Source organism: Lissotriton vulgaris, chromosome 8 (assembly GCF_964263255.1).
Source record: "Lissotriton vulgaris chromosome 8, aLisVul1.2, whole genome shotgun sequence".
In the NCBI taxonomy this organism is placed as follows: Eukaryota; Metazoa; Chordata; class Amphibia; order Caudata; family Salamandridae; genus Lissotriton; species Lissotriton vulgaris.
In genome coordinates, this window is record NC_141696.1 from 696,959,206 (window position 1) to 696,985,606 (window position 26,401).

A 26,401-nucleotide genomic window follows, 5' to 3' on the forward strand; every position below is an offset into this window, starting at 1 on the left:
CCGCCGTGTTTTTGTGGGTCTCTCCTGCCCAGGGTCTGTTGGAGGTGACGGTGGGCGTCCTCATGCTCCCGCCCCTCCCCACCCTGGGTGCGTTGGTTCCCTCCTTTGTGCCTGGTGTCTCAGGCCTGCTTGCTTGCTTGCAGTCTCTGTGGCCTGGTAGTTACGGTCCCTGATATGTGGGTTTCTCAGTCAGGCCTGGGGGCGGTGCTGCTTCCTTTAGTGACTATTCAGAAAAGGGGGTGGTGATGGACAGAGTATCTGAATTAAGCAGAACACTCCTACCCAGTCAACAGATCAGTGCTTGATCCATCACCGTTTTTTAGCTCACTGCACCATCCCAGCTCAGAACCTGGCTACATGCAAATTAGTCTGTCCCTGGCCCAGTGCATCATGGGAACAGGGCAGACCAAACTACCAAGCCAATTCTTTTACTGGAAAGGAAACAAGCTTCCGGGTACCGGTTTCTGGCATTACAGCCGTCTTCGGCCCGGCTTGCTTGAATCCTGATGGTGCAGTGAGCAAGGGACTCATGTCTGAGAATACTCTTCCACGCTTATGGTGGACAAAACGATTCAGAAAAGGTGGTGGTGATGGACAGAGCATCTGAATTAAACAGAATACTCGTACCCAGTCAACAGATCAGGGCTTGATCCATCACCGTTTTTTAGCTCACTGCACCATCCCAGCTCAGAACCTGGCTACATGCAATCTGATCTGTTGACTGGGTACGAGTATTCTGTTTAATTCAGATGCTCTGTCCATCACCACCCCCTTTTCTGAATCGTTTTGTCCACCATAAGCGTGGAAGGGTATACTCAGATGTGAGTCCCTTGCTCACTGCACCATCAGGATTCAAGCAAGCCGGGCCGAAGACGGCTGTAATGCCAGAAACCGGTCCCCGGAAGCTTGTTTCTTTTCCAGTAAAAGAATTGGCTTGGTAGTTTGGTCTGCCCTGTTCCATGATGCATTGGGCCAGGGAAAGACTAATTTGCATGTAGCCAGGTTCTGAGCTGGGATGGTGCAGTGAGCTAAAAAACGGTGATGGATCAAGCCCTGATCTGTTGACTGGGTACGAGTATTCTGTTTAATTCAGATGCTCTGTCCATCACCACCCCCTTTTCTGAATCGTTTTGTCCACCATAAGCGTGGAAGGGTATACTCAAATGTGAGTCCCTTGCTCACTGCACCATCAGGATTCAAGCAAGCCCGGCCGAAGACGGCTGTAATGCCAGAAACCGGTCCCCGGAAGCTTGTTTCCTTTCCAGTAAAAGAATTGGCTTGGTAGTTTGGTCTGCCCTGTTCCATGATGCACTGGGCCAGGGACAGACTCATTTGCATGTAGCCAGGTTCTGAGCTGGGATGGTGCAGTGAGCTAAAAAACGGTGATGGATCAAGCCCTGATCTGTTGACTGGGTACGAGTATTCTGTTTAATTCAGATGCTCTGTCCATCACCACCCCTTTTCTGAATAGTTTTGTCCACCATAAGCGTGGAAGGGTATACTCAGATGTGAGTCCCTTGCTCACTGCACCATCAGGATTCAAGCAAGCCGGGCTGAAGACGGCTGTAATGCCAGAAACCGGTCCCCGGAAGCTTGTTTCCTTTCCAGTAAAAGAATTGGCTTGGTAGTTTGGTCTGCCCTTTTCCCATGATGCACTGGGACAGGGACAGACTAATTTGCATGTAGCCAGGTTCTGAGCTGGGATGGTGCAGTGAGCTAAAAAACGGTGATGGATCAAGCCCTGATCTGATGACTGGGTACGAGTATTCTGTTTAATTCAGATGCTCTGTCCATCACCACCCCCTTTTCTGAATCGTTTTGTCCACCATAAGCGTGGAAGGGTATACTCAGATGTGAGTCCCTTGCTCACTGCACCATCAGGATTCAAGCAAGCCGGGCCGAAGACGGCTGTAATGCCAGAAACCAATCCCCGGAAGCTTGTTTCCTTTCCAGTAAAAGAATTGGCTTGGTAGTTTGGTCTGCCCTGTTCTCATGATGCATTGGGCCAGGGACAGACTAATTTGCATGTAGCCAGGTTCTGAGCTGGGATGGTGCAGTGAGCTAAAAAACGGTGATGGATCAAGCCCTGATCTGTTGACTGGGTACGAGTATTCTGTTTAATTCAGATGCTCTGTCCATCACCACCCCCTTTTCTGAATCCTTTAGTGACTATGCATGTGCGGGGAGTTGTGAGGGGTTCTGGCCTTCTGGCTGGAACTGTCGTCCTTGAGGAGGGGTAGCCGGTTCGTGTCTTGGGGGTGTTGCTCGCCTTCTGTGATACTGCCCTTTCTGGTTAGATCCTCTGCGTTCTGCGTTTCTTGCACACTTTATTTCTTTCTTTTTTTGCCTGCTGGTCAGTGCTGGCTATTTTTGTGGTGCGATGTAGTTATTTTGTTTTTTTGCTGCTGCGTCCTGGGGCCTTGGACCCACTGTTCGTGCGCTTCTTGTCTCAGCTTTGGGCCCCTCTGGGTGTTCTCTGGCCGGGGTTGTGGCTCGCTGATGTCTCATGTGCCTCGGTTGCACAGGCTCCAGCAGCACAGGGGTAGATGTCTACCTGCAGCCATACCACCCTGATAGCCACTGGTTTGTCTGGTCTCCGACGTTGGCCTGGTTCAAGCCTGGTTCATGCCTGGATGCATTGTTTCCCGCTTGGGTTGCTGTTCATGCTTTCCTTTGCGGTTGTGTGTTCCTGTTGTTTTGCTGGAGCGTTTGGGATGTTTCATGGGCCACAGCTTCGTTTGTTGGCTGTGGTTTTCCCTGGCTCCTCCTTCCCTTCCAGGCTTTGGGCCTCTGGTCCTTCCGTCCTGTGGGCTGCTGTTCCCGCCTCCTCTTCTTGGGGTGCAGACTGGCCTGGTTGGTCCCTGGTTGGGCGTCCTCCGGGGGGTTCTGGGGGTTGTTAGCGGCTGTGGGTCTGCTTGGGGCAGGCTGCTTTTGCCTCCGGTCTGCCCTTCTTTGGGCTGCTTCTGTGGTCTCTCTGTGGGCTTTTTTTGCATCTGCTCTTTTGGACTTGCCCTCGCCTGTCCAGGACCGTTGCCATGTTGCTCTCCCTTTTTCTCATCCGGATTCTTGGCTCTACTAGTGGCGCTCTGCCCCTTGTCCGTGTCTGGCTTCTCCTCGGCTCCTGGCTGTTGGGGCTCTGTGGAGACCGTTTCTGGCCTCTCCTTGTGGCTTGCGTGGCCCTGTGGCAGTTTGTGGTTCCTGCCTGCTGCTGCGCCTCTCTGTTGTCAGTTTTCCTGGTGCCCGTCCGGGTGGGGGACCTGTTCGGTTGGGTCTTGGAGCTCATCCTGTTCCTGGCTGTCCTCCTTGGTTTTCCCATCTGCCCCCCTGACTTTGGATTGGGGCCGGGGGTCTCCCTCTGCGTGTGTGTCGGGTGTCCTTATGCCTTGTTAGTGGGAGGTGCTTTGCATTGTCCTTCTCTTGGGTGCTCATGCACTCTTGGGTTCTCACATGCTGCTGGTCCATCCTGGGGGTCTTTGCCTGTTCCTAGGAGTGGTTTTTCTTATCCCGCTCCCGGTTCCGTTCTGCCGGTGGTTGTGTCTCCACAGTTTCGGTCCGGTCTGGTTTGGTGGTGCTGTTCTCTTCCCCTTCCTTTTGGTCTCGGGTCGGGCACCCGCCTCCCTTTTCCGCTCTGTCTGTGGGTGTGGCCTGCGGTCTCCCTTTTCTGGTTTTCCTCCGGCTGGGTGGTTGCAGCCTTTCCTGCCTGGGGGGTGTCCTTGGGTTCCCTGTTGGTCGACTGGTACCCTTGCTGGCGGGTGTCTCATCTGGCTTTTGTTGGCCGTTCCTTGGCATCTCAGGGGTTTGCCCCTGCCCTGCGGGGGATTCTTGTACCTGTTCTGGGGTTGTTTATTTTTCCTCCCCTGCCTTGTTCTCCGGGGGGTTACTAGGTTGGCCCCTTTGGCTTTTGGCAGGGTTGTTCTGTCCTTGACTATGTTTTCTTTTTGTCCCGGTTTCGGTTTGTGTCTCTGGTGGTGGCTCTTTCTGCCTTCTTGTCCGGGCTCCCAGTTTTGCGCTTTCCTCTGGCCCTCTGCTTAATGTGGTTTGGATTTGTCTGGCCTGTCCAGGCATTTCTCCCGCTGGTGGCGCTCTTCTAGGTGCTTCTCTCTTGTTTTCTGCTACTATGAGTGTTGGGACTTGGGGCTGTGGCTCACTGGTGGGTTTGTGCTTCTGGGTGCACAGGCCTGCACTGGGCGGGAGTTTGTCTCCTGCAGCTTCTTTAGTTTTCTCCTTCGTTGGTGCTTTTCATGCGCCCGGGTTGCTGGGTTTTGCCGGTTCTCCTTCCCCGGGCGGGGCCTGCGGTTCCTGTGTGGTTCTTGCTTCCCTTTCTTCTTTGTCCCTGGTTTTGGGTTACTGGGGCCTGCTGGCTTGGGTTGGTCCCCTGGTGGTGTTGGAGTTGCTCGGGCTTGTTTCGCCTGCTTCCGTCCTTCTCACCTTTGGTCTGTTTCTACCTGTTTTCTTGCCTCCTTGTCCGCTCCTGTTCCTGTCGGCTCTTCATTGTTCGGCTGGGGGGGGCCTGGTTGTTGGCTGGCTGTGTGGCCTCCTGGGTGCTCGCTTCGGCAGCTCTTTTGCTGCTAGTGGAGCGTTCCTGAGGCATTCTGCTTGGCCCTTTGGCGGGCGGTCTTGCTCGTCTGTACTGCATTCTCTTCCCTGCCGGGTTCTTTTTGCTGGTGGCCCCAGGTGGGCGTTCGCTTCCTTTCTGGTGGCTTGGCCTTGGGCCTGGTACCTTCTGCTCTTCGAGCTCCATGGGCGTCCTTTTGGGTTTTCCGCTTTTTGCTGTTGGCCGGTTGGGTTCCTTTGGGGGCAGGGCCGTTTCTGCGGCTTCCTGGGTCTGTTTTGCCTTGTGCCTGCCTGGGTTCTCTCTTTGGTGTCGCGCTCCCTTCTGGGGGTTCCTTTGTGCGACTGGGGTCGGTTTCCCACCTGTTTCTCCTTGTTGGTGGGGTTTTGGTGGCCTTCCTTTTTGTTGCTTGTTCGGTTGGCGTGCTGGGTTACTTTCTGCACCTCTTTCCTTTCTTGCGGCCCCTGCCAGTCTGTGTTGTTTCGTCTGGTTCCACTGCTTCGGTTCCTGCATCTGGGCTTGCTCCCTTCTCGCTTTTGGCTGTCCCTTGGGCGGTCTTGTTGTGTTTAGGCCGGCTTGCTGCCTTCTGGGCATCTTTGTTGTGGCTTTTGGCCCTGTACGGTCTGGTTCTGTGCCTTCTCTGTCCTCCTTCGGTTGTTTGGTTGGGCGGTTTTTCTGGAATAACTGTGGGTTTCCGGGTTCTCAACCTTTCCGATGTCTCTCTGTCCCGGGCTTGTTCTTCCTGCTCGTGGTTGCCTCTCTCTCGGGTGGTCCTTCCACTCGTTTGATCTTTTGGGTTTGCCTGCATCCTTGGCATCCCCTTCTGGTCCGTTGGTTTCTTGTGAGTTTCCATGAAGGCGCTTGACTTTGGTATGTGCTCACTATGTAAGTCATGTGGCGAGGAAGACTTACGAGGATGTAATGACCCGGTTACTTACTGGTAATCTTCATTACTCCGAGTTTAGTCTTCCTCGCCACATGAGTTCCCATCCCTCCCTCCCTGTCTGGCTATCCGCTTCATGTTTATGCTTGATAGTATCAGGCTGAAGGGTTGGGCTGGCCCGCCTCTTAAAGAGGTCATGGGTGTAATGGGTCAGCCACGTTGGGAAGGGATGGGAGGCTGACTTTTTGCTTTGGAGGGTTCTGGTGTGGAGCTGAAGCTCACTATGTTAGTCATGTGGCGAGGAAGACTATACTCGGAGTAATGAAGATTACTGGTAAGTAACCGGGGCAACAACCGTTTCTGTCAGTTTTCTTTAGTGGCTCATCAATATCTGGCTTTGTGATGATTCAATTTGTCTACAAGAGACTGTCAAAGGGACCATGGGTAGACTGCACCAACTGAGCCTCAAGAGGACTAATGCTATCACCCAGTGTCAGAAATAGCTTAAATCACAGATAAAAAACATCTGGAGTCAGATATTGCTCAAAGGTGATGACATACACAGTATAGCCCAGTGCCTGTAGCCGGGGAACTAATGCAGTAAGTTGGAGTACTCAAGTCAGCAGCTGTCACATTCAGGGAATGACGCCCCACCAGTGGGGATCTAAAGGACTTCTGTCTGGTAAGGAACATGCAACATGCACTAAGGTAACCTAATCCACCTGTGCAAAGCAAAACATAACATTGACAAAAATGCAATTGGCGTTGGAAGGAACATGACAGGACCACCCCTTGAAAGAGAGACCGTTCATGTTACCTCTGAAAAGAGCATAAAGCTCCAGGGATTTGTTTTATGCTAACGTCACAAACGGTGGCGTTCATGGAGCCAAAGTGGAAAGAAAGCAAAACAAATGTCTATTCAAAAATGTTGACACATATGAGTAAAAGACGAGGCAAACAATATTTTACACATTATTTAAAGGAACAAAAGCCCAATCCTCATTAGTATTGTTGATTGTGCAGCCAACTTACAAACCAGAAGCAATACAAGTTCAAGCGCTCTCCTTTTCCAGATAGGGAATGCACCTCAGCTATAGGGACCCACCGGTCACATGGAAAAGTGTTAGAATGTGCTTCACATGCTTTCGGGTCTTAAATGGCAGTGACTACAGGGAAATGAGAAAAGAGTCCTTACTTATGTCTTTAGGAGCAGAAATGCAAAGGACCTTTCAATTCCACAACAAGGGGTTGATGAGCCAGGTACTGCATTTAGTGGAACTGTTGAAGAAGCATCCAAAGATTAGAACAGTATTATACAAACTGAGTAAATGTCACAATGGTCAGATGTACATTCTGTACCCAGCTACGACCCAAGGGTGAAAGTATATACCATTTCATGGCTAGTCGAAGAAATAGTCGCCATGCGTAAATTTAAAGACCTGACTGACTAAATAAGGAATCAATGAATTGTGCATTGTAAAGATAAAAATTGTAACAGCTTTTCCCAAGTAGAAACCAAACCCCCTATCAATCAATCACAGTAGCTAAGTTGCAGGGAGAGTCACTGAAGTGTATTAATGAACTGGGCACAAAGGTAGATCTTAGCAACAGTGAGCGCGCTTCAAAAAATGGAAGAAGGAATTATGAAGACTAACAGAAAGAAGGGTATGAAGAAAGACAAGAAGACAGAGAAAAGGCGCAGCACCTTATTAAACACAGGTGTAGTAGCCCCTCCCCGTAGCATGCAGAAGTTCATGGCTCTGTTTAAAAAAGAAAATATGATAAAGAAAAAAATGTTGTTAACGGCGGGCAAGAACAGAAGTAAGAGTTGCAATGCTGCTGTATATGCCGAGGAAGAAGAGGGAGCAGCATGAGCTTGCAATCCAAATTTGTAGGCATTGAAAACATGGATGGAGAAGACTTTGAATGGGTTAAGTAAAACACCCGATGTAAGGTAGCAATTGGTGATTCAGAGATATACTTAACGGTGGAGTCTAGCTCAGGTTACACCATTGTACCCAAGTCTGTGCTCAGTGAAGCAGTGGCAGCCGGTACTTATAGCAGGGAGGGAGCAGATGTGACACAAATGCACACATAAATACTAATAACACCAATGCATTTTTTTCTCCACATGCACACACACACACACATATCCATTCACAACACTCACTCCCATATATTCATATGCATGCACACACCAAAAAAAAAATCACACTTGCCTGCACAGCTCTGCCTCAGAGTTCCCAGGAGGGTTGGGACTGCTACCTTCCCTCATTGGACGACCTTAAGTCAGCCAGTGAGGGAAGGCAGCAGTCCCTACTTGTCACAGAGTGGGATGGGTCAGTGAAAGTTGCTGACTCCAACCCACTCTGTGACGAGCTGTCAGTGACTGACACTCGGCCATTGGCACTTTAGGACTTAGAAATGAAGCTCCCAGATCCAAGACAATCAGTGATGTTCCCCCTCGTCACGAGGAGGAGGCTTTGAGGTGCTTTGCCATCCTGAAGAGATCACTCCCACAAAGCTGTGAAATCCTCAGCCCTGCAAAGTTCAGCTGAGGTGCAGCCAGTGGCCTGCGCATTTAGCAAATGGCTAGCTCCTGGCTGCCTGACCTGAAAGTAAAAAGTGTCTGTCGGGCTAAGATTGACAGACACTCTTCTTTTTGGGCAAAAGATGAGCGGGCGGGCTCCTTTGCCCATAGAGACGGGCCCCTACTTTAGTGAAGTATGGTAAGTTAAGAAGTTGAAACATAACCCTTTAATACTTAGCAATTGCAATGGGGAAACCATCCAGCTGCTTCGTTTTGTGCTTCTTAACTTTGCAGGAGATATGTTGCAGTGACAAGGTCTATGTGGCTGAGAAGTATCGCACAGAGGATCTGCCATTTTAAGCTGGAAACAACAAGCCAACCTAGCTATGACATCCTAACTGGTCCACAGGGGATATGTAATGGTGTTGGACCAAAGGTTTGAGGATATATCACACAGGTGCAACTGACCCAGTTCGACAGCTGAAATGGTATGAACAACAAATAAAGAATAATGGAGAGTGCAGTTCCAGTGAGTCATCAATAGAAGCTAGTCTCAAAGATTGTGAGTGAACAACAACACTAGGTAATAACAAGTTTAGATTATGTGTAGACATTCGCAGTATGAATAAAGCCATTCACATCGGCAGTTAATCTTTGCCCAATATTAGCAAAATGTTGCTCATGCTGAAAAGGGCCTGGATATTCAGCAAATTAGTTTTGCAATCTCCTTACTAACAAAAAAGGCTACACCCAATATCCCAGGCAGTCACAGCGTTTGTAATAAAAGAGGAATAATTCAATTTAAATGCAACCTTTCAGTGTGGCCACACCAGCCTCTGTTTTCCAAACACATATGAGCAGCATGTTCAAAGGTTAAAAATAGATTGAATTTCCATGACCACATCTTGTTAATTGTGAGGTTGAGAATGAGTACAAAAGGCTACAAGTGGCTACTGCAAAGTTTTTGTCAAAACTTTTGAAGGGAGGTTAGAAATGCTCAATACTTAGGTCACATTATAAAGGGGCAGGGGGAAAGCTCAGTGTGCTGTCTTGTTGGGCCATATGAGAGACACAGATGCCAGTCAAAGACTTGTTCAAATTTTTCATGAGACTGGCAGAATGCTATGCAAAATCTGTGGGCCCATTCAGCACTATGATGGACCTATTAAGTAGCTGGCTTAAAAAGGGTCGCGCCAGTGTAAGGTGAAAATAAAACCAAAGAGAAACATTTATACTGGTGAAATAATGCATACAGGAAGCACCCGGATTGTGCAATTCATGAAAATTGTTTGAGTAGATGATTGTGGATATGATTTGGGGTGGGTCTCATTAGCCCAGTATAACAAGCATTTGCAATGCAATAGGTCTCACATTTGCGAGAGTTTAAGCTATTGGCATTGTAAATGACAATGCCTTTTATTTATCTGTTTTGATAATTAACAAATAAATAAAAGGCATTATCACTTACAATGCCAATAGCTCAAACTCTTGTAAATACGAGACCTATTCCACTTCTTAGAAGCGTCCGTCATTGTCCCGGGCTGCTTGGAAAGTGAAGGCGTGCATGGCGCGCTGAATGTTGATGGAAAGCATGTTGTGCCTGCAATAAGAGAAACTCGTTAAAGAAAATAGTACTTACAGACTAAATAAGACATACTGTGTAACTACAGAATTTAAAGGGCCAGTCCTCATGGACGGTTACAAATAAAGACAAGGCGGTACTAAGGAGGGACTAACAAGCCTATTAACGAATTAGAAGCCAGCATTTACAAAACACAATGAGACAAACCAATGAAAAATATGGGCGGAAAGTGGGCGCAGCTTCAAATCCATACGCGAATACAGCATGCCTCCCAGAGCAGCGTATCTACTGCCCAGGCTCGAACTAAAAAAATAATAGAGAAGCAATACGTTTGAAGGCACTTACAGACACTGAAACGGCATATGCAGTAATAGAAAGAGAATCACTAGTCTGTTTGGACAACAACATATTTTAGGACATATCTGTGGGGGTGACTGTTTAACATGACAAGAGTTAGCCCTATAAACCATTTTTGAACTCGTTGAAGTCATATTGAGCTGAAAATGTTACACCAAGAGTAGTTACCCCCATGTCAAGACTAAAGGGGTACAAAAAGCAGATCAAATGCTTACCCAGGTGAAAATGTATTTAATTGCCTGTTCTTCACAATTACTAGGGATATTAATGGAGACTGATGAAACAGAAGGAAATCATGAAGCATTGGTGGCAAACATGGGTTAACTGGGTCCCACGGGGTACAATAACAGTAAGAATGGGTTCTCGAACTAGGTTAGAATGCTCAGTGCTGTCATAACTAAAACTGACCAAGAATGGCATCCCAAGAATAACACAGAGACAACGTTGCAAGCCTTTAGACATTGGTTTAAGTCATCCATGCAAGAGGGCATTCCATTGAGGGTTTGTAGGTTAGTTGTGCTGTTATCCCTTGTGATATCCATTACACATGGTCTATTTAGGGATAGCCTTACCTAAGAAAAGGCTTTAGGTAGTACACTGATCACCTGGAATGGAGGCAGAGGATAAGCAATGGGCGGAGAGATGTGAATATTTACCAAATTAATACATAATATATTATACCGCTCCAATTACCAAAGCGTCAAAGCCAGATAAAGCATCAAAAACTGTGTGGACTATATGGGACTAATATATACCCTACCCATTCACCATCATTATATGATAGTAATGGTGGACCTCAAAAGTATGTGGCTAAGAATTAAACCCATGCAGGAGCTCCCAACCAGAAATACCATTTCATTAATAGGTGAGGAGTTGGGGAGGGAAGAACTGTCTCCAAGATTAATAAACATTTGCGTTCAGTTCATGTAGAGAAACTTCCCTTTTTTCACAAGGCAATGGACAAACCAAGAGGATGGACAGAGTAGATAGTAAAAGGTGTTATTCAAATGGCTGTGGCCTTTACGGTATTTGTAAATGTTATTGTTCAAGAAAAGGTGAATATGCAATGATTAGCAGTGAGTAAAACAGCAGGTTATTTGCTGCTTTATCTCGTGGGATAAAAACCCCTTAACAAATTACAGCCATGGTGGTTGTATCTGACCGAGATACAGGTGTTAAGAAGGGTGAAATGGATAATGATCAAAACAAAAGGAAGGAAGAAGGACAATGCAATAGTCTACAATAAATGGAAAAGAACTAGGAGTATAGCATATAGGACGGCATAAGAAGTATAAAATCATAGCCAACCAATCATTTTGGCTTGAATAAGTATATTCTGCCACGACGAGCATGCAGCACTTGAACCCGAGCTCAGTTACAGAGAGACCGAAAGTGGAACATCTCAAAACGTAAGTGCATAACAAGATTGACATGGTTAATTTGTTGGCTGAGCTTTGGATATTACTGTAATGTGCATATAGTCTCCATGACTAAAGCCTTTTTTGTCTGAATGGATGTGGGGGCCGGAGACCTTTGGGAGAGGACACTTTGTTTTTACTGCTTTAATATTTCACATAGAAAGGATAAAAGTGTGGGTATGTTATGGTATTTATGTGATAGTTTTAATAATTTGCACACACTTTCAAAACAATGAATTGAATTGATGCATTTGTACATGATACAAAATGATTCTAGACTATTCACTTTACCACCCTGCAAGACCAAAAATCTTAATGCCCGATATCTGGCTGCCAGTTGACCTTTGAGTAAACGATAATGGTATGTGTGAAGAATAAGAAGGGAGTCTCGTGGGTTGGGGGGGGGGGGGGTTGGCAAGATGGCTGTGCTTAGAAAGTACCTCTCTGCAATACTGCCACACTTCTCAAAATAGTATCAAGATCAGCACTTATCCAGTGGCCATTACTCCCGTGAGTCAGTGGGAATTCTGAGGAGTCACTCTGAACTGAGATCTGTGGTTGTAGCAAAAGAGGGCAGAAAACAATTGTGTGTGGGAAACCAGCATGGATCCCTGGTGAACCTCTTTTCCGATTCTCCTGCACCTTTGGTAGAGCAGTGGTCACCATCTGATCTGTCCTCCGAGCATAATGCAGCGGATCACTTCTTGAGGCCACACACAAACTGAGTGACAGCAAGTGTGCAGCCTGTCAGTGTGTCATGGCTTGGGGTGTCTAGGTGACCCCTGTTCGGGTTGCAATTTCATTGTGAGACGCACAGATTGAACTGGCCTGGCATCAAGGGGAGCTACTAAAGGTGCCACTGTTCAATCTTTTGATAGCTGTTGTGGGCACATTCAGCACCGTATTGCTGGATATGGTACCTTTGAACATATTGCAGTGAAGGTGTAGATCTGTCATTGTATGCGAGATGTGTGGCACTCCCAGAGTATATTTGCCATAGCCTGGTGATCTGAGATCTTTGTCTCATTAGAAGAGGCACGTGCAGGGAGATGGCAATCTGGTCCATCGCTTTTAAGCATTTTGATCATCCTGTGCCCTCAAATGCTATTTGGGTCACTAACTAAATGGACGTTAAAAACCTGATAAATAGTGGGGTGAAGGTCTGACAGGTCCAACATGGTACCAGGTCTGAATTAGCGGGGCTTCCTAACCCAATAAATACATGCATTAAATTTGACACGATGGCCCAAGATGAGAAGGTCATTACGATGGATATAGGACTGTAAAGCATCAAGTGGATCACCTTTCAAATATAAATCTGAAACCACAAATACTTGACTATATAAATTTCAGACATTTTGATCACCCTTCAAGATTAAATTAGTAGCCACAATCTGCAAGAGTACCAGCAGCGATCATCTCTGTGCAACCGGTAGGGTTGTCAGTAGTAACTTAAAGTCTTTGTCAATTTGGAATCCGTTTATATAGGTAATACAGAACAGCTATAGCTGCAATGCTCAATGCACCAATGTAATAATATTAGTAATAAGCCTCCCAAATTCCACTTGAAAGATCACAAAGCTTTAAAAGTATTCTGGAAATCCATCATTTTTTCTCCAAACATCATCTCATGAGTTCTGAAAAAGCACACATTTTTCGTCTCAAATAAACACTTTACAAATTTGGTATAAATATATTAATTCAGCCAAGCAAAAGCTTCTAATTTAGTAGGCTGCACTGCACACAGGAGAGTTACTCAGAGGTAGATGGAGAGCTACCAGTAGCTCATGAGCTTCTCGTAGGAGAAGCCTGGTTAATCTGTGACTTGTGATACAGATACGCTTGTAAATATAGTATGATGGGAATCATGACTGAGTACAGTATAATTTCTCAAAATTTTAAATGTGTCAATGGTGTGACTGAAAATTTGTCATATTTGAAATGGAGGGAAGGTTCCCTTCAGAAACCTTACCTAGTGGATGGTGAGCATGGAAATTGAGTGAACGGGTTGGGTACTTTTCCTTTACATCATTGGCCAAAGGTTTAGAGATAGCTACTCTCTGAAGACTTCAAGCCACCATTGACAGCATGGTTAACACCAAAAGTATGGGGTTTGAAGAGATTTGTTCTTCAGAAGTTTGAGTATGGAAAGGTAAATTGAAACACTCCGAAAGAGAACTGTTTCAGAGCGAATTGTCTAGATACCCCTGGTAAACAAGAGAAAGCTTTTATTTGATGCACTAGATCAACTGGGTAAGAATTATTATAATTTCTAGTGAAACTGTATAACAATTGTGGCAACATTACTAGAACTCTTGTTTAGTAAATAAGCAAAAATAGAAAAGAGGGCCATCAAGTTATTTTTTGGTGTTAGTGGGGAATTTTGTTTTAGATCAATTCAGGATTAATTATAAATTTGAGGCCTTTTACAGTTGTACTCCCAACAGTTGTGTGTGTGGACCTCAAACAGGTAGAGGAGTTAGTGGAGGAAATAAGGCTTTCTGTATACTCGGATGAAACACTGAATTAGCCCTTAGAAGTATCAGATCTTATATAGGCTGTACAGTTATCTGGTCCTGCAAGGCACTGTGAGTGGATGAGCTGCCAGTCTAATTTTACAACGTGTGTATTGAGTTTTCTAACCCAAGATTACGTCCAGTGTATGCAAAAGTCTTCTTGGTTTGTAAGATCTCTGAATCATTTGGGAGGCTGCAAGTGTTCTGCTGCCAAATGGAAAGAACAGTTTATTGAAATGTAGGTCTTACTATCTGCTCTCCAGGAACAAAGTAGATAATAAGATATTAAGTACAATTTTAGACTATTTAACATGATAGTCGTTCTAGATAACAAAGATTAAGAATAGTTGCATTCATAAGCAGAGCACAGACTTGAATAGGAGGCAATTGGCTTTTCCTTAAGGAAAGTCATAAAGCAGACGAATCCACCATACACACTTGAGGCCCTTTTCGCATTTGAGAGTGTGGATTGCAGGTTTGCAATCTTGCAGTCCTAAAGAGCAATTCATTGCAAGGGTACATTTAATTTGTGCCAAAGTGAAAGCATGAGATGAGCAAAACAAGTTTGACCAGTTTCCTAGGGACACTAGGCATAGCTCTCCAGTGTCCGCTCTCTTAAGTTCCCTTTCACTTTAGTGTTAACTTTGAATCTTTTACTGATAAGGTATATATTCTTGCAAGATCCGGTAGGAGATTGTCAAAAAATCGCACAGCTGTTGTGTTCAAATGACACTCTGTTTCGTATTTGTGATGCCAGATTAGCATTCACCCAAATGTTAATATTGGTTAAATAGTTTGTGTTGCACCATGTTTGCAACATAATCAGTGTAAATAAATTCCCTCTTCCTTAGTAGGGACTGGGGCGTCTGCCTTGTTTGAGCTTACACATATGGTATCTGATAGATCCTTGGGATACCTGGCATTGGGGTTAGTCCATACGCAACAGATGAATTTTCTGAAAAGGAATATCCACTAGTTCGAACAATGGAGAAAACACTTACTGGATGAAATTTACTATCTTGTCAATGTGTTGGATAACCTTGACCAAAATGATCTGCAGTGTAAGCTTGTGCCGTTCCAGACACCATATTTCAAAGGGTTCACTTACTAAAGACTTGAATATTATGGGCCTGTGTCATAGGCAGCTTCAAAGATGTCAAAGACATAAAGGTTCTTGTGCTGTCAGATTATGAAACTTGTTACACAGTGGTGGGTATACAGTCTTCTTTATTTTGTCTTGGTGAATGGCCTCATGACCATATTTCCACATAAACTGAGATACTAATATCTCCAACTGGTCTGTGTGTCGTATCAGTGTTTGTCAGTGTGATTGGCTCAACCATTGCCTAAATAAGCTCAGATGTGCAGATGTTATGAGTTAATCTCACATTGATTACCCCTGTGCTTTTTGAATGGTTGCGGTCAGCAAGTCATTCACTGGTGATCTTCAGATAGATGTGTGACTAGGGTTGCATCCCAGGATTCGAAGAAATCCAATTGATTAGTGGAAAAGAATCATATCCGACTTGCACTGGTACTGCAGAAAGGTGTAGGTGATGGTGTGAGGCATTGAGGAGGGATTCTCAAGTGCTTCCTCTTAATGTGAACTTGTGGGCATTTGTAAATCGTGGGAGAGTTAGATCAGGGCCAGTTTCGATGTACAATTTTTTTTATCCATATTGTAGTGGGGTCCTTAGTTTTAGTTTTTGGTTTTAAAAACAAAAAAGTGCACGGCCTCCTGAAAGACAGCAAGGTGACCACCTAATTTGCTGTGCTTTGAAAAGAACTGCAGTGATGGTGGGTCCGCTGAAGGCAGAGATCACCGCTAGGCTGGCGGGGATCTCTAGATGTGGCAGATGGTATTCGGTAAGGTTGGCAAACGTAAGGCCTGCACTACTCTGATGGACGGCAATACGCCGGCCACTATTTAAATGAGGCCCTTAATGTTTAATTGATTGCTCTTGTTTTGTATTTTACTTAATTGTTATACAGAATGTAACGTATTTTAGAGGATATTCGTTCTTGTGCCATATTGTCCTTTGAACTGATTTGTACAATAGCTTATTGATGTAGTCAGCCCAGGGCTCGAGTCGGGGTACCACGCGGGTGGACGGAGTCCCATCACTTATTTTAACGGGAGGTCGATAACTGGAACAAATGGAGCCACACATTCACTCTTTGGCCTCTCTGGGGCGAGATCGGAGCTCATTCAGAACGCTGCTCTCGCGCTGGCTTTTCTGCTGCAATCCCATCTAAAGGGTGAGCGAGGGGAGGCCATGAGTCTGATGGTGCAAGCCACCTTTCGTGATGTCACTTCCTGTTGTGACGTCTTCGTCCCCCCACTTCTTTTTTCAGGACTTGTGCCCTGGTAGTCACACACCACAGGTGATGTTTGTTATGGTTGATTATTGTTGTTAAAACAAGAAGGCTTCTAAAAATCGAGGATGTAGAATATGGCATTTAAATACTGGAAAAGTAACACAGGATTAGGAGACGGGAGATCTAGGGCAAGAAATAGCTCGTTTACTTCATGTTTGTTACCTGGCTGCTGCTCACACACGCTGTTGCCATTCCGCGCGCAGGATGGAGTTGCTGTTGTGCACATTGTGGCACGTGGGAGAGCTGGGTATCGAACCGTCTGTCGGTTGGCAGCGCGGAGCTCCGCGAGGATATGAAGCACGCGCTCCAGGAGGCGCCTTGTTTTGCAGGGCCTCCTGTCAGTGCATGAAGCGGCAGCGCCGAGGCATGTGTGGGTGCAGGCCGAGGGAACACAGATGGCGGGTGGGAGGAAACGCCGAAAAACTGAAGCGGAATCAAAGACGCTGCTGCGTGCGATCACCAGTTCACCGCCTTGTTCTCTTTCCACTGCAGGCATCATCCCGTGGAACGCTGTCCCCGGCAGGGCGTGCGGCGCGGCTTTGGAGAACATCTGCAACACAAATGAGGTACCCGGGCTCAAACATGTGGCACAGCGTTTTGTTCTATTGCATTGAGAGTGTCTGTGCAAAACTGCAGAAAAGAAATACACTCGAATCAATTTCAACTATGAAAGTGAACACCACACACACAATTCTGCCGAGCAATAGCCATGCATATTAACAGAGAAATCCCTTAACAAGGCCAGGCCTTGAATGATGCTACAATAGGTATCAACATTTAAGCAGACAGGTCCAAACATAGTAACATTCTGGAGTGCCTGTTGTTGGAGATTGTTAGAGATGCAGGGCTCGGTAAAGACAACTGTGTGTTTTCTTCTACACTTTTTTCCATACACAGTGTTTGGTGCCATTTTTCGGCCTCACCCTTCAAGCTCTTAATTCTTAACGGCTGACACAATCCCCTAACAAAGCATCATAATTCTCTTTACTGACCACGCACGTCCACAGAATCAATGAGACAGTGTTGGAAACCCCAGTAAAGACACCCCGAGTTATTGAGAAGCACTATGATGCTATACAAATTGCAGAAAACCTTCCCAAAACAAACACAATGATTTGGACCTACAGAAGCTCTGTGTATTGGTACTTGCACCGCCACTTTAACTTACCTTTTCTACTCTCTCACTGATGAACTGCCACGCCCTTCAATATACTGCAAAATATGTCTTCCTTTGCACTGTAAATGCCTGCTGAAACATTGTAAGGGATTAGGTGTGCCTGCCACAGTTATACAGTTCGAATAGGAAGCCAGCACTGAACACCCGAAATAGGGCAAATGGAAAAAATGGAGACAAGGAGACAAAAGTGGGACCAGATGTATAGTACACACCCACCACGTTCTCCTTTTAAGTTGAAGAGTTCACATGCAGGGATATTGCAATCTGGGTAGAGGAACAGTTGGCGACTTGGTCCATCCCTTATCAGCATTTTGATCATCCTATGCTCTCAAATGCTATACTAATATATAGTGTTTCATGCCAAGAAATCGGGCCAGCAGAGGAATCAGTGTGGGCTCCATACAAGTGCTGCTTTTTGGGCTTCAAGATAAATGAGACCAGCAGCATTCAAATTGCCAATGGAGGACAGGGAAAGTATTGCATATATTTCGAAGCAACATACCAGATCCAAAATTGGAATCAATCTGGTGTAGTGGAGGGACACATCAAAATTCTTCACAAAGTATTGGACACATCATGTCATATGAAAAACCGGCAACCATGGCTTAGAAAACGGGACTCAAGAAAGGGAAGGAAGTAGGCACGAACAGGTGGGCGAATGAATAACTGGCACATATTGATTTACAAAGTAAGAGAAGAGAATGGAAAGTAGTGAGCTTGGTGAAAATACACCCAATTTTAAAAATGACAGCTAAATAGTATTGAAAAAGGGTATTGCAGTGAACAAATGAAGACGAGTTAAGCAGAATGACGATCAACACAAATGAATCTGGTCCTCGTTGTTAGTATTGCCCAAAAGAATATGTGGACGAAAAACATTAAATCGCTCCAATGAGGCCCAATCCAGGGATACGTGAAAATTCGTGATTCTGCACCCGAAATGGCCATTTAAGAGTGTTCCTGTAGCTTTGGTGGTCTTATCACTTTGTGTCTCTCTTCCTGATCATAACATCACATTCTAGTTTTTTTCTGTTCATATTTAACCCTTTACTCTACTTTTTTTTTTTAGAGTCCCCTAAAATCAAAAAATCAAATCCTCCATTTACCCAGGTTGATGGGGAGGGAGAGATAGAGAGAGCAAACATAAGAACATGAACGTACACACGCTTTGCCTTTCCTTTAAATCAACTTCCATCAATTTCAGGCTGCTACATAAGTATATAGACTCCATCGGTTTGGGATTAGGCCGTCTACAGCTTGCTGGCAGCATTGTAATCACTCCTCACTAGCCTGCTCCTTACTAGCCAACCTTAAACAACACTTGGTGTAAGTGCTGAAATCAGGCATGCTTTTGTCCCAACCCTTATCGAGCTTAATTCAAGAATCCTGAAGATGACCAGGATTCCAGCTACACTACAATGCAGAGTTGTCATTTTCCCTCTCCTCACCATGTCCTCCCAGCCCTTAGCCACAAAGTCTCTGTGAGAGAACTCCTGTGAGCCAGTTCCAGTGAGATCGGACCACAGGTGGTGAAAAGCCAATGTTTTGATTATCTCTTATAAAAAATCTTTAAGATGCTCTGCGAAACAACCAAAATGTAAACAATTTGATTTGTCCACACCTACATTTAACAAGATTCTCCAATATGCTGTCTTAACTTACCATCCATTAGTACGAGGCTAGGACAGTTGGTCCTTAGTATATGGTTTGCTGTCCTGCGTGAATGGTGTCCTTGTTTATAAATGTGCAAATTCTGTTCAGGAGGACCTATTGTTTTTTTAAAAAAAAGTTTTAAATTGTAAATATGTATGTGCAATCTTTTATGGCTCTTCCAAGAGTCGAATAAAGTATTTTCTTGTCTTATCTGATCTGGTGTCCCTGGGGTGGTTTCCATATTTTATCAGTGGTAGTGACCCATATGATCAATAACAGCTATATTTGCCTACACTAGATAGGAGTCTAAACATAAAAGCAGACCGTTTCTTTTCCTTATGATTACTCTGGACATTCACAATTTCAGTTTCACTGTAAACTTTTTAAAATTCTCTCTAATATCTTTGGTGCGGTCCAGTACATGGGCACTATCCTGGATCCCTATTAGAAACCATAGGCTGCCTTTCTTGATCCAGAAAGTGTTCCATCCATCAAAGACTCTATTGTCCACATGCAGAGTTGGTTGGTAATGAAAAAACCCTCAGATTCCATGAAAATGTGCAGAATCTGCAGGATAAACAGTGCGGGGTGGAATAGTGCTTTCTCTGACATAGGCACATTATGGTGGCAAAGGAAATTCCACAGACGGACTCTCATTCTGATTCATCACTTCTCCAGAAATCACAGGATTTTCTATCACTAAGCATTTGGTTGCCAGGCTCAATGTACTTTGCATGTCTGCCAACATGTTAAAGAGGACCACGGTGCTGTTGGTCTACCAACCTAACTCTTAAGTCTCCAACACCTTTTCATTTTTCCTAAGGCAGCTTGTCATGCTTTTAATAACTTTTACAACTTCTGGGCATAGACTTCAGAATTTTTCTGTCCTCATTTGTTTACTTGCCCCTGCATCTTTAGCAAGTTTCTACACCCCTACATGGTTCTGTGACATTTTGTGAATAGTTTTATGTCCCTCCTCCCAAAAATGCCTATGAAATGTATTTTTTAATATAGTTACATTATTTATTTTTGTTTTCTTTATGATCAGTACTATTATGAAATACTTATGTTCATTTGTATTTCTTATCTAGTTTTATATGTCCTATCACCTGTTCATTGTGGCCTGTGCTGGAGCTGGTGCCACCGTAATTGCACTGGTGAGTATCACTGCTTGAAGTACAAACCATAATTAAAGTAATTTTCTGCTCCTATAGGCGAACAGATACTTGTCACATTTTACAATTTTATTTTCTGGAAAGAACGCAATTTATTAATGTTTTTATGAACACAAAAGAAAGTAAGTGGGAACTTTTGTGTAAAATTGCTATTTATTTCCATGTGTCTTAAAACCAGATCAGTCGCAGAACCTTACATCCAGAGTCATGTTTGCAAAGTTGATGTCTTGACAGTTTATTGCTGTTATTGGTGTTCATGCATGCAAAATACACAGTGCTGTTCAATGTCCATCCTGTGTCACTGCATGAGTTTGTCTTTGATTACTTGGATTTGGTTCCACTATTATTATTTAGTTGTAAATTCAATATAAAGGAGTTAAGGGGGCTTGATTAAGCACCAAAAGAACTTTTAGTGCTCTTTGTAAATGGTTAAGCCTTCTTTTGGAGCTTTTTAATCAACTATAAACTTAACAGATAGCATAATCACTGGTCCTGTCTGTCTTTAAATCTGTGGGCTTCAAGCCCATGCTTTTCTACTAGACATTTCACGTGTACTAGGTCTTTCTAGAGGTAATATTCATTGACAGGCTTCCCTATAATGCAATCAGTGACCGAAACAAGAGAAATTCTTTTGACATCAGTCACACTAGCATCTGCCAGTCCAAAATTCCCTTTCCTAGGGTCAGTTAGCTACAGAGGCAGGGGGTAATTTGATCCACCACTTCCTTGCTATGAAAGAGCATCTCTCACATGAAATTGGTGGTCCCCTGGGAAGGTGTAGGGTACATTAATGACAAAACCTGTTTTGACTTGTATACACAGTTCCACAAATTACCCGCATTTAATCCCCTTTATTGTAATTCTGGTGATCTCCAATCAATAAATTCCCTCCTTGGTGTTGCTCCCTTAATAGAGAATCCTCCAAACTCAGTCCCCGATGAGCATATCCCCCTCACCGCACAACCCATTCCCTATTGTGGGCTATGCTCAATATACTGGCAGGCTTTTCATTACATCAGTTACTCAATTAATTTTCTTCCTTACTTATATTAAAAGACTGAGTACGTCTGGGTAAAATGTTAAAAAAAAATTGCCAACTGAAATATGTGTATTTTATGGTGGAAATTACTGTATTATGTGAAATTCACTCAAGCAATGTATGCTCTTGTAGATCATACACATCTCGCAAGAGATACCTGCTCAGTGTACTTTCCTTGCGAATTTAGTTTATGAAATAGTATGATATTGATATCTATAAGGGATATAGAATCATCACACAACACATTTTGAAACCAATTAGGAAAGAACAGAAAGATTAAAAAAACCTTTAAAAATATTGAAAATGCAGTATGTAACATTCAGCAGCAGTATACAGAACAAGGACATAACTTACAGTTTCTAAAGTAACAAGGGACACAAGCTGCTGAAGCGTATGTCAGTTTTCACAGTTACCAGGAGACATTTTCTACTCCATAAAGCGTAAGCAGGAGAAAAAAAAATTCAGCAGAATACATGAAACCCAATTATCAGGATTTATGTGGGATTGTGGTGAGTTAATTTCACCCAGGCCTACTGCTAATACACTTCTGTAACTAGACTGTAAATTGTTGCAGTGTCATCCTTTAGAGAACATTGCAAGCTCATCTCCTAAATGTGACGTACACCATTATTTTGCAAATTACATTTCTGAATTTGCTATTCCATTTAATTGGCAAAATAAACCATGGCGAGGATTTGTCTATTTTCAGTCATGCTTTTTTACTGTATTAAGGCCCGTGAGAGAAACTGAGTATACTTTTTTTTTTTTTTAATAAAAACGCTTCCCCTGTATCAAGTACAAAGGGCATGTACATACACTTTGGGCTCAGATAGGCAGAGTACAATCTGTGATAGCCATAGATCATATTTTGGTTACAGACAGTCTCACCATCACATGAGCATACTATCTATCCATTATATCAGTGCATGAGCATATGTTGAGATAAAATAATGTGTCGTAAAAATTATGTCTGAACCTCTTTCTTACTGCACCTTCTGTCTTAGTTACATTTTAACTCTGATAATTGCTTCTTTTTAAAGGCTTAAATGGTTGTTATCCCTTACAAGGGCACAACACAATTTGCCATCTGTAGGCAAATTCTGCCACATCTGGTCAATCCTAAACTCTCAGTATCACACGAAGTGAGAACATCTCACAAGTATATACTAGTAAAGTCATAATAAAATAATAGCTAAATGTTCGGGTCTGTCGGATACTTTTTATTTGTACTCAACATGGTGATCTCAGTTTCAAAAACCTCAAATGCCCATAACTGGCGATATTAAGAGTCTTAACGTAGTTGCTTCTTGAAAACAAATTAAACAGTTTAAAGTTGTATTGATTGACATGAACCTGGATAGGGTTTGTCACTGAATTAAAAGTTTCATGTCTTTCTTTAAAGAACTCCACAACCCATGATTTTTAAAAAATGTTATCTGACAGTACTCCAGGGATGGTTCAGCCTTTAGCTCATTGTTTCTTACTTGCCTTTGTATTTTGTTCTCTTCCACCAGCTGATCTACATGATGGCTACCACATATAACTATGCGGTTTTGAAGTTTAAGAGTCGGGAAGATTGCTGCACTAAATTCTAAATTGTATAAGCCCAACAAAGAGCTTTAATGTGTGCATTCTGTGTAGCCTGAACTACCACTCACACCCTGGACTAAAACACTTACTAGCTTTGAGATTTTTGTCTTTATATTTGCTCATAATTTGTAAATAGTTTTGTTGAGCCTCCTTTGGCATATTAGTGTAATAAAATGACATTTTTGTATGTGAACCATGACGTGCAAGAGGTCTGGCTATTTCTCACTGCAGTGAGAATTCAGTTATTATACCAATAATGTTGATGAGTTGTGGTAAAAATCAAATTGCATTATTGTGTGTGCAATTGTTTTGTTTGGCTGTTTATTACAAAAACATTTTATTCTTTTTTCCCATCCATTGATTTTGTGGTAGATGGTATCTTATTTTAGTTTTGGAAGGGAGATTGTGAGATAAATAATTCCAGGTATTCTGGGAAATTAACTTTAACTTTATTCTCACATTCTGGCAGTGTGACGTTTTGAAGTACCTTTCTAATGGTCTGTCAACATTTATTATTAAATGGTTCTGAACTCTATGCCCTTGTTACAGCTTCAGCTGTAGTTATATTGTGCCTTGTATCACTAAGTGTAATACACTTGCATCTCTTTAGATAAGTATGGCTTATGCCAGTGAGCTCCTCAAAGTGCTAATTATATTTTTGTTATATACTCAGATCCATCTGCATACATAATGTGTGTTTTAGATATATAGAAGACTGCAAGGCCCTTTAAAGGGAATTGGAAATTTCCCTATAGTTTAGCGTGTAAACAATCGTTTCATTTTGATATAACTTGATTAAAGAATTACACTGCCAACACCACCTGGCCTGGATGTATACTTTATTCTGTCCAGAGATAACTGATTTCTTAATAGCCAGATCTTAATATGTAGTATGTTATTTGTGGCCGTTAGTTTGTGTGTAGAACTAGGTTTTTTGCACAGAGAGGGAGCGGCAACAGATGTGGGGTAGGTCCTTTCGGAACTATGATATGAAAAATGAGCAGAGATGGAAGGGAACTGGACAGAGAATAGAGCTATTATTACTATACAACAAACAGAAAATAAATCTAAATATGCTAAATGTTTACTCGCAGTCTGGCAATAGAGGATTTTTGTAAATCCTAACTGGGATACTCAACTAGAACATTGTTAACAGACTGCTCACATTAGTCTTGAGCTGGTCTTCTATTTTGACCACTGCTTGTAATTATAGCATTTTGGGAACTTTAGTTAACTTTTCACTGTTTATATAAATTACAACTATATATAAAGTGTTAGTTGTTTTGGGATACATTTATTTAACCTGTCTTGTAAAAAACATAACCCATTCAAAGAAGAAGTATTTTCTTATGTATCTCTATATTGGACTGCAGGCCACACCATGAAATCATGCAAAAAAAAAACTTTCTTTTGTTTGTGCTGCTCACCTCTCTCCACCTTTCATTTTAGCTGATGTTTACTGTAGTACATTTGTCATCCTTACTTGTTTATACTAACATTTTCCAGCTTACCTAATTAGGCAAAACACCACAGGAAAATGCATGTTTGAACCCTTATAGACAATTAATCAGCATATGGGACGTTTAATCATAGGTTACCTCATAGTCCAGAAGAATAACAATGCCATCTCCTTTTCTGTGTTTGTTATTGAACACTTCCTATTAATCTGACTAGCTTGCTTGCTTTGCCTCTTGACATGCTCACTAGCCATCATGCTCACCCTTCTTTTCCAGATCCACTTCCTCATGATTCTGTCTTCTAACTGGGCCTACTTAAAGGATGCAAGCAAAATGCAGGCCTACCAGGATATCAAATCAAAAGAAGAGCAAGAGCTCCAAGATATCCAGACGCGGTCTAAAGAGCAACTCAACTCATACACATAAAATGGTTGTAAGAAAAATGTAAGCAGATGCATTTGTATTTCTGTAAAATGAACAATCAGCCACCCTGCAGCAAAGAGCTGTGTTGAGAAAATGGATAAAGAAGTCTAAAGACTTAACTTACAAGTTAAGCCTAGTTTGAAGAATAATCGCCCAATGGATAACTGGTGACTTTTTCCATTCTGCATCAGGTAATACATAATGGTAAGGATTTCCACCAAAACCTCTTAAAGGCAGCACTTAATATGTTTCTTGTACTAGAACATGGAAAATTGAGTTGCCAGTGCACCACACGTTGGGCATAAAAATGATGTGCTGTCCACGTCCATTAATCTAGATAAAGGTTGTCCAGAAACATCACGTTGTGAAAAGTAATTTATATTCTACTGTCACTTCAGATTGATCAGCATTTTATGAAGTATTACAAGAAAAAAATGATTCTGGTTTAAAATGTCCAAAAAAATCGAGTGATATAATTTGGAAGTTATATCTGCAATCTTATAACAAAAATGTGTTTGCTCTGCTCACTTTCAAAATATATTGTACAGGAAGAGTTATAAACTTGCTTTCCTACAATTATTTTTGTTTATAGATGGCTATATAGTACAGTAAATTAAAAAAGGAACCTACTCCCGAAAATAGCTACAAAGCCATGGTTTGTGTTCCAGAAACTTTCAGTGAGATCTGTTTATTAGTGATTGTTAGAAATGATGTGCTGTTTTTCAATAAATGTTAATTTTGAAAATAAAGGTGACTCGGTGCTTTGAAGATGAGGTAGTATTAATTTCTTTCTTTAAGTACAAATCAAGTTGAAAGTTGTACACTTGTGGTTAAATTAGTTCTGACATTTGCATTTCTGGGATAATAAAGCTTCTTTAAAATGTTTGTGGAGGTGTATTGAAAAATGTATATTGTATGTTTCTCCAGAAAAAAAAGAAACCACTTAATTACTGGTCTACAAGTATTGCTTTTAAAGTGTGGACAGATGTTGTTCAGGTATCTTACAATGTATTATATTTGAAATGTGCTTAGTACTTGCCTAAAACTTTAAAGATGGAAACACATTTATAAAATTCAATTATGACAGAGTAGCCTAGTTCTTTGTTTACCTGTTGCATGAATGATACTAGTTCAACAACAGTGCAAGGGTAATTGTTCAAACTAGTGTTATTATGGGCAATGGAGGCAGTGTCTCGAAGCCTACATATTTTCTAATCCTATTTAGCCATTACTGGGAGTTTCTGTTGGAGTTTTGTTTAATTTGTCTAATATTTTTATGTAAAAAGCATTACATTTTGCTATATGTATACATTTTTGTAACCTAACCGTGATTCAATATTTTCTATCAGTGCCAAGGGCTTCCTGTAGTTACATACAAGTGTTACAATAAATATTTGTAGATAATAAACAATGCTTTTGTGTATGCTTGCTCGCAAAAATATTTCCTAGACTCTACCAACAATGAAATGATTGTAGATTGATTGTTTCCACTTAATTTGGAGTTTCAATGACTTGCCATAACTGCCAAGCATTCTCCCAGTCAGCATTTTCCCCAAATGGGATGGGTATACATCATATGGATTGCATTTGAAGCAAAAAGTGAACTTTTCTTTTTTATCAGTCCTTGATAACATAATGTTCGATGCATGTGAGCTGTAGATCACATGCTT

At 42.8% G+C, this 26,401-nt stretch overlaps 1 protein-coding gene across 6 annotated transcripts in view; it reads left to right on the plus strand.

Moving 5' to 3' along the window:
* The window catches only part of GPM6B (glycoprotein M6B), a 463,078-nt gene extending 436,936 nt beyond the window's left edge, over positions 1-26,142 (plus strand). For 3 of the 6 annotated variants that reach the window (XM_086934562.1, XM_086934561.1, XM_086934558.1), the window contains 3 exons: positions 16,710-16,783; positions 20,139-20,204; positions 22,776-26,142. In XM_086934562.1, the coding sequence (XP_086790688.1) occupies positions 16,710-16,783; positions 20,139-20,204; positions 22,776-22,856 (221 nt within the window). In that variant the 3' untranslated portion in view covers positions 22,857-26,142. The remainder of the gene's footprint in view (positions 1-16,709; positions 16,784-20,138; positions 20,205-22,775) is intronic. The other 3 variants (XM_086934560.1, XM_086934559.1, XM_086934557.1) reach the window with 1 other exon arrangement.
* The last annotated feature ends 259 nt before the right edge of the window (positions 26,143-26,401 follow it).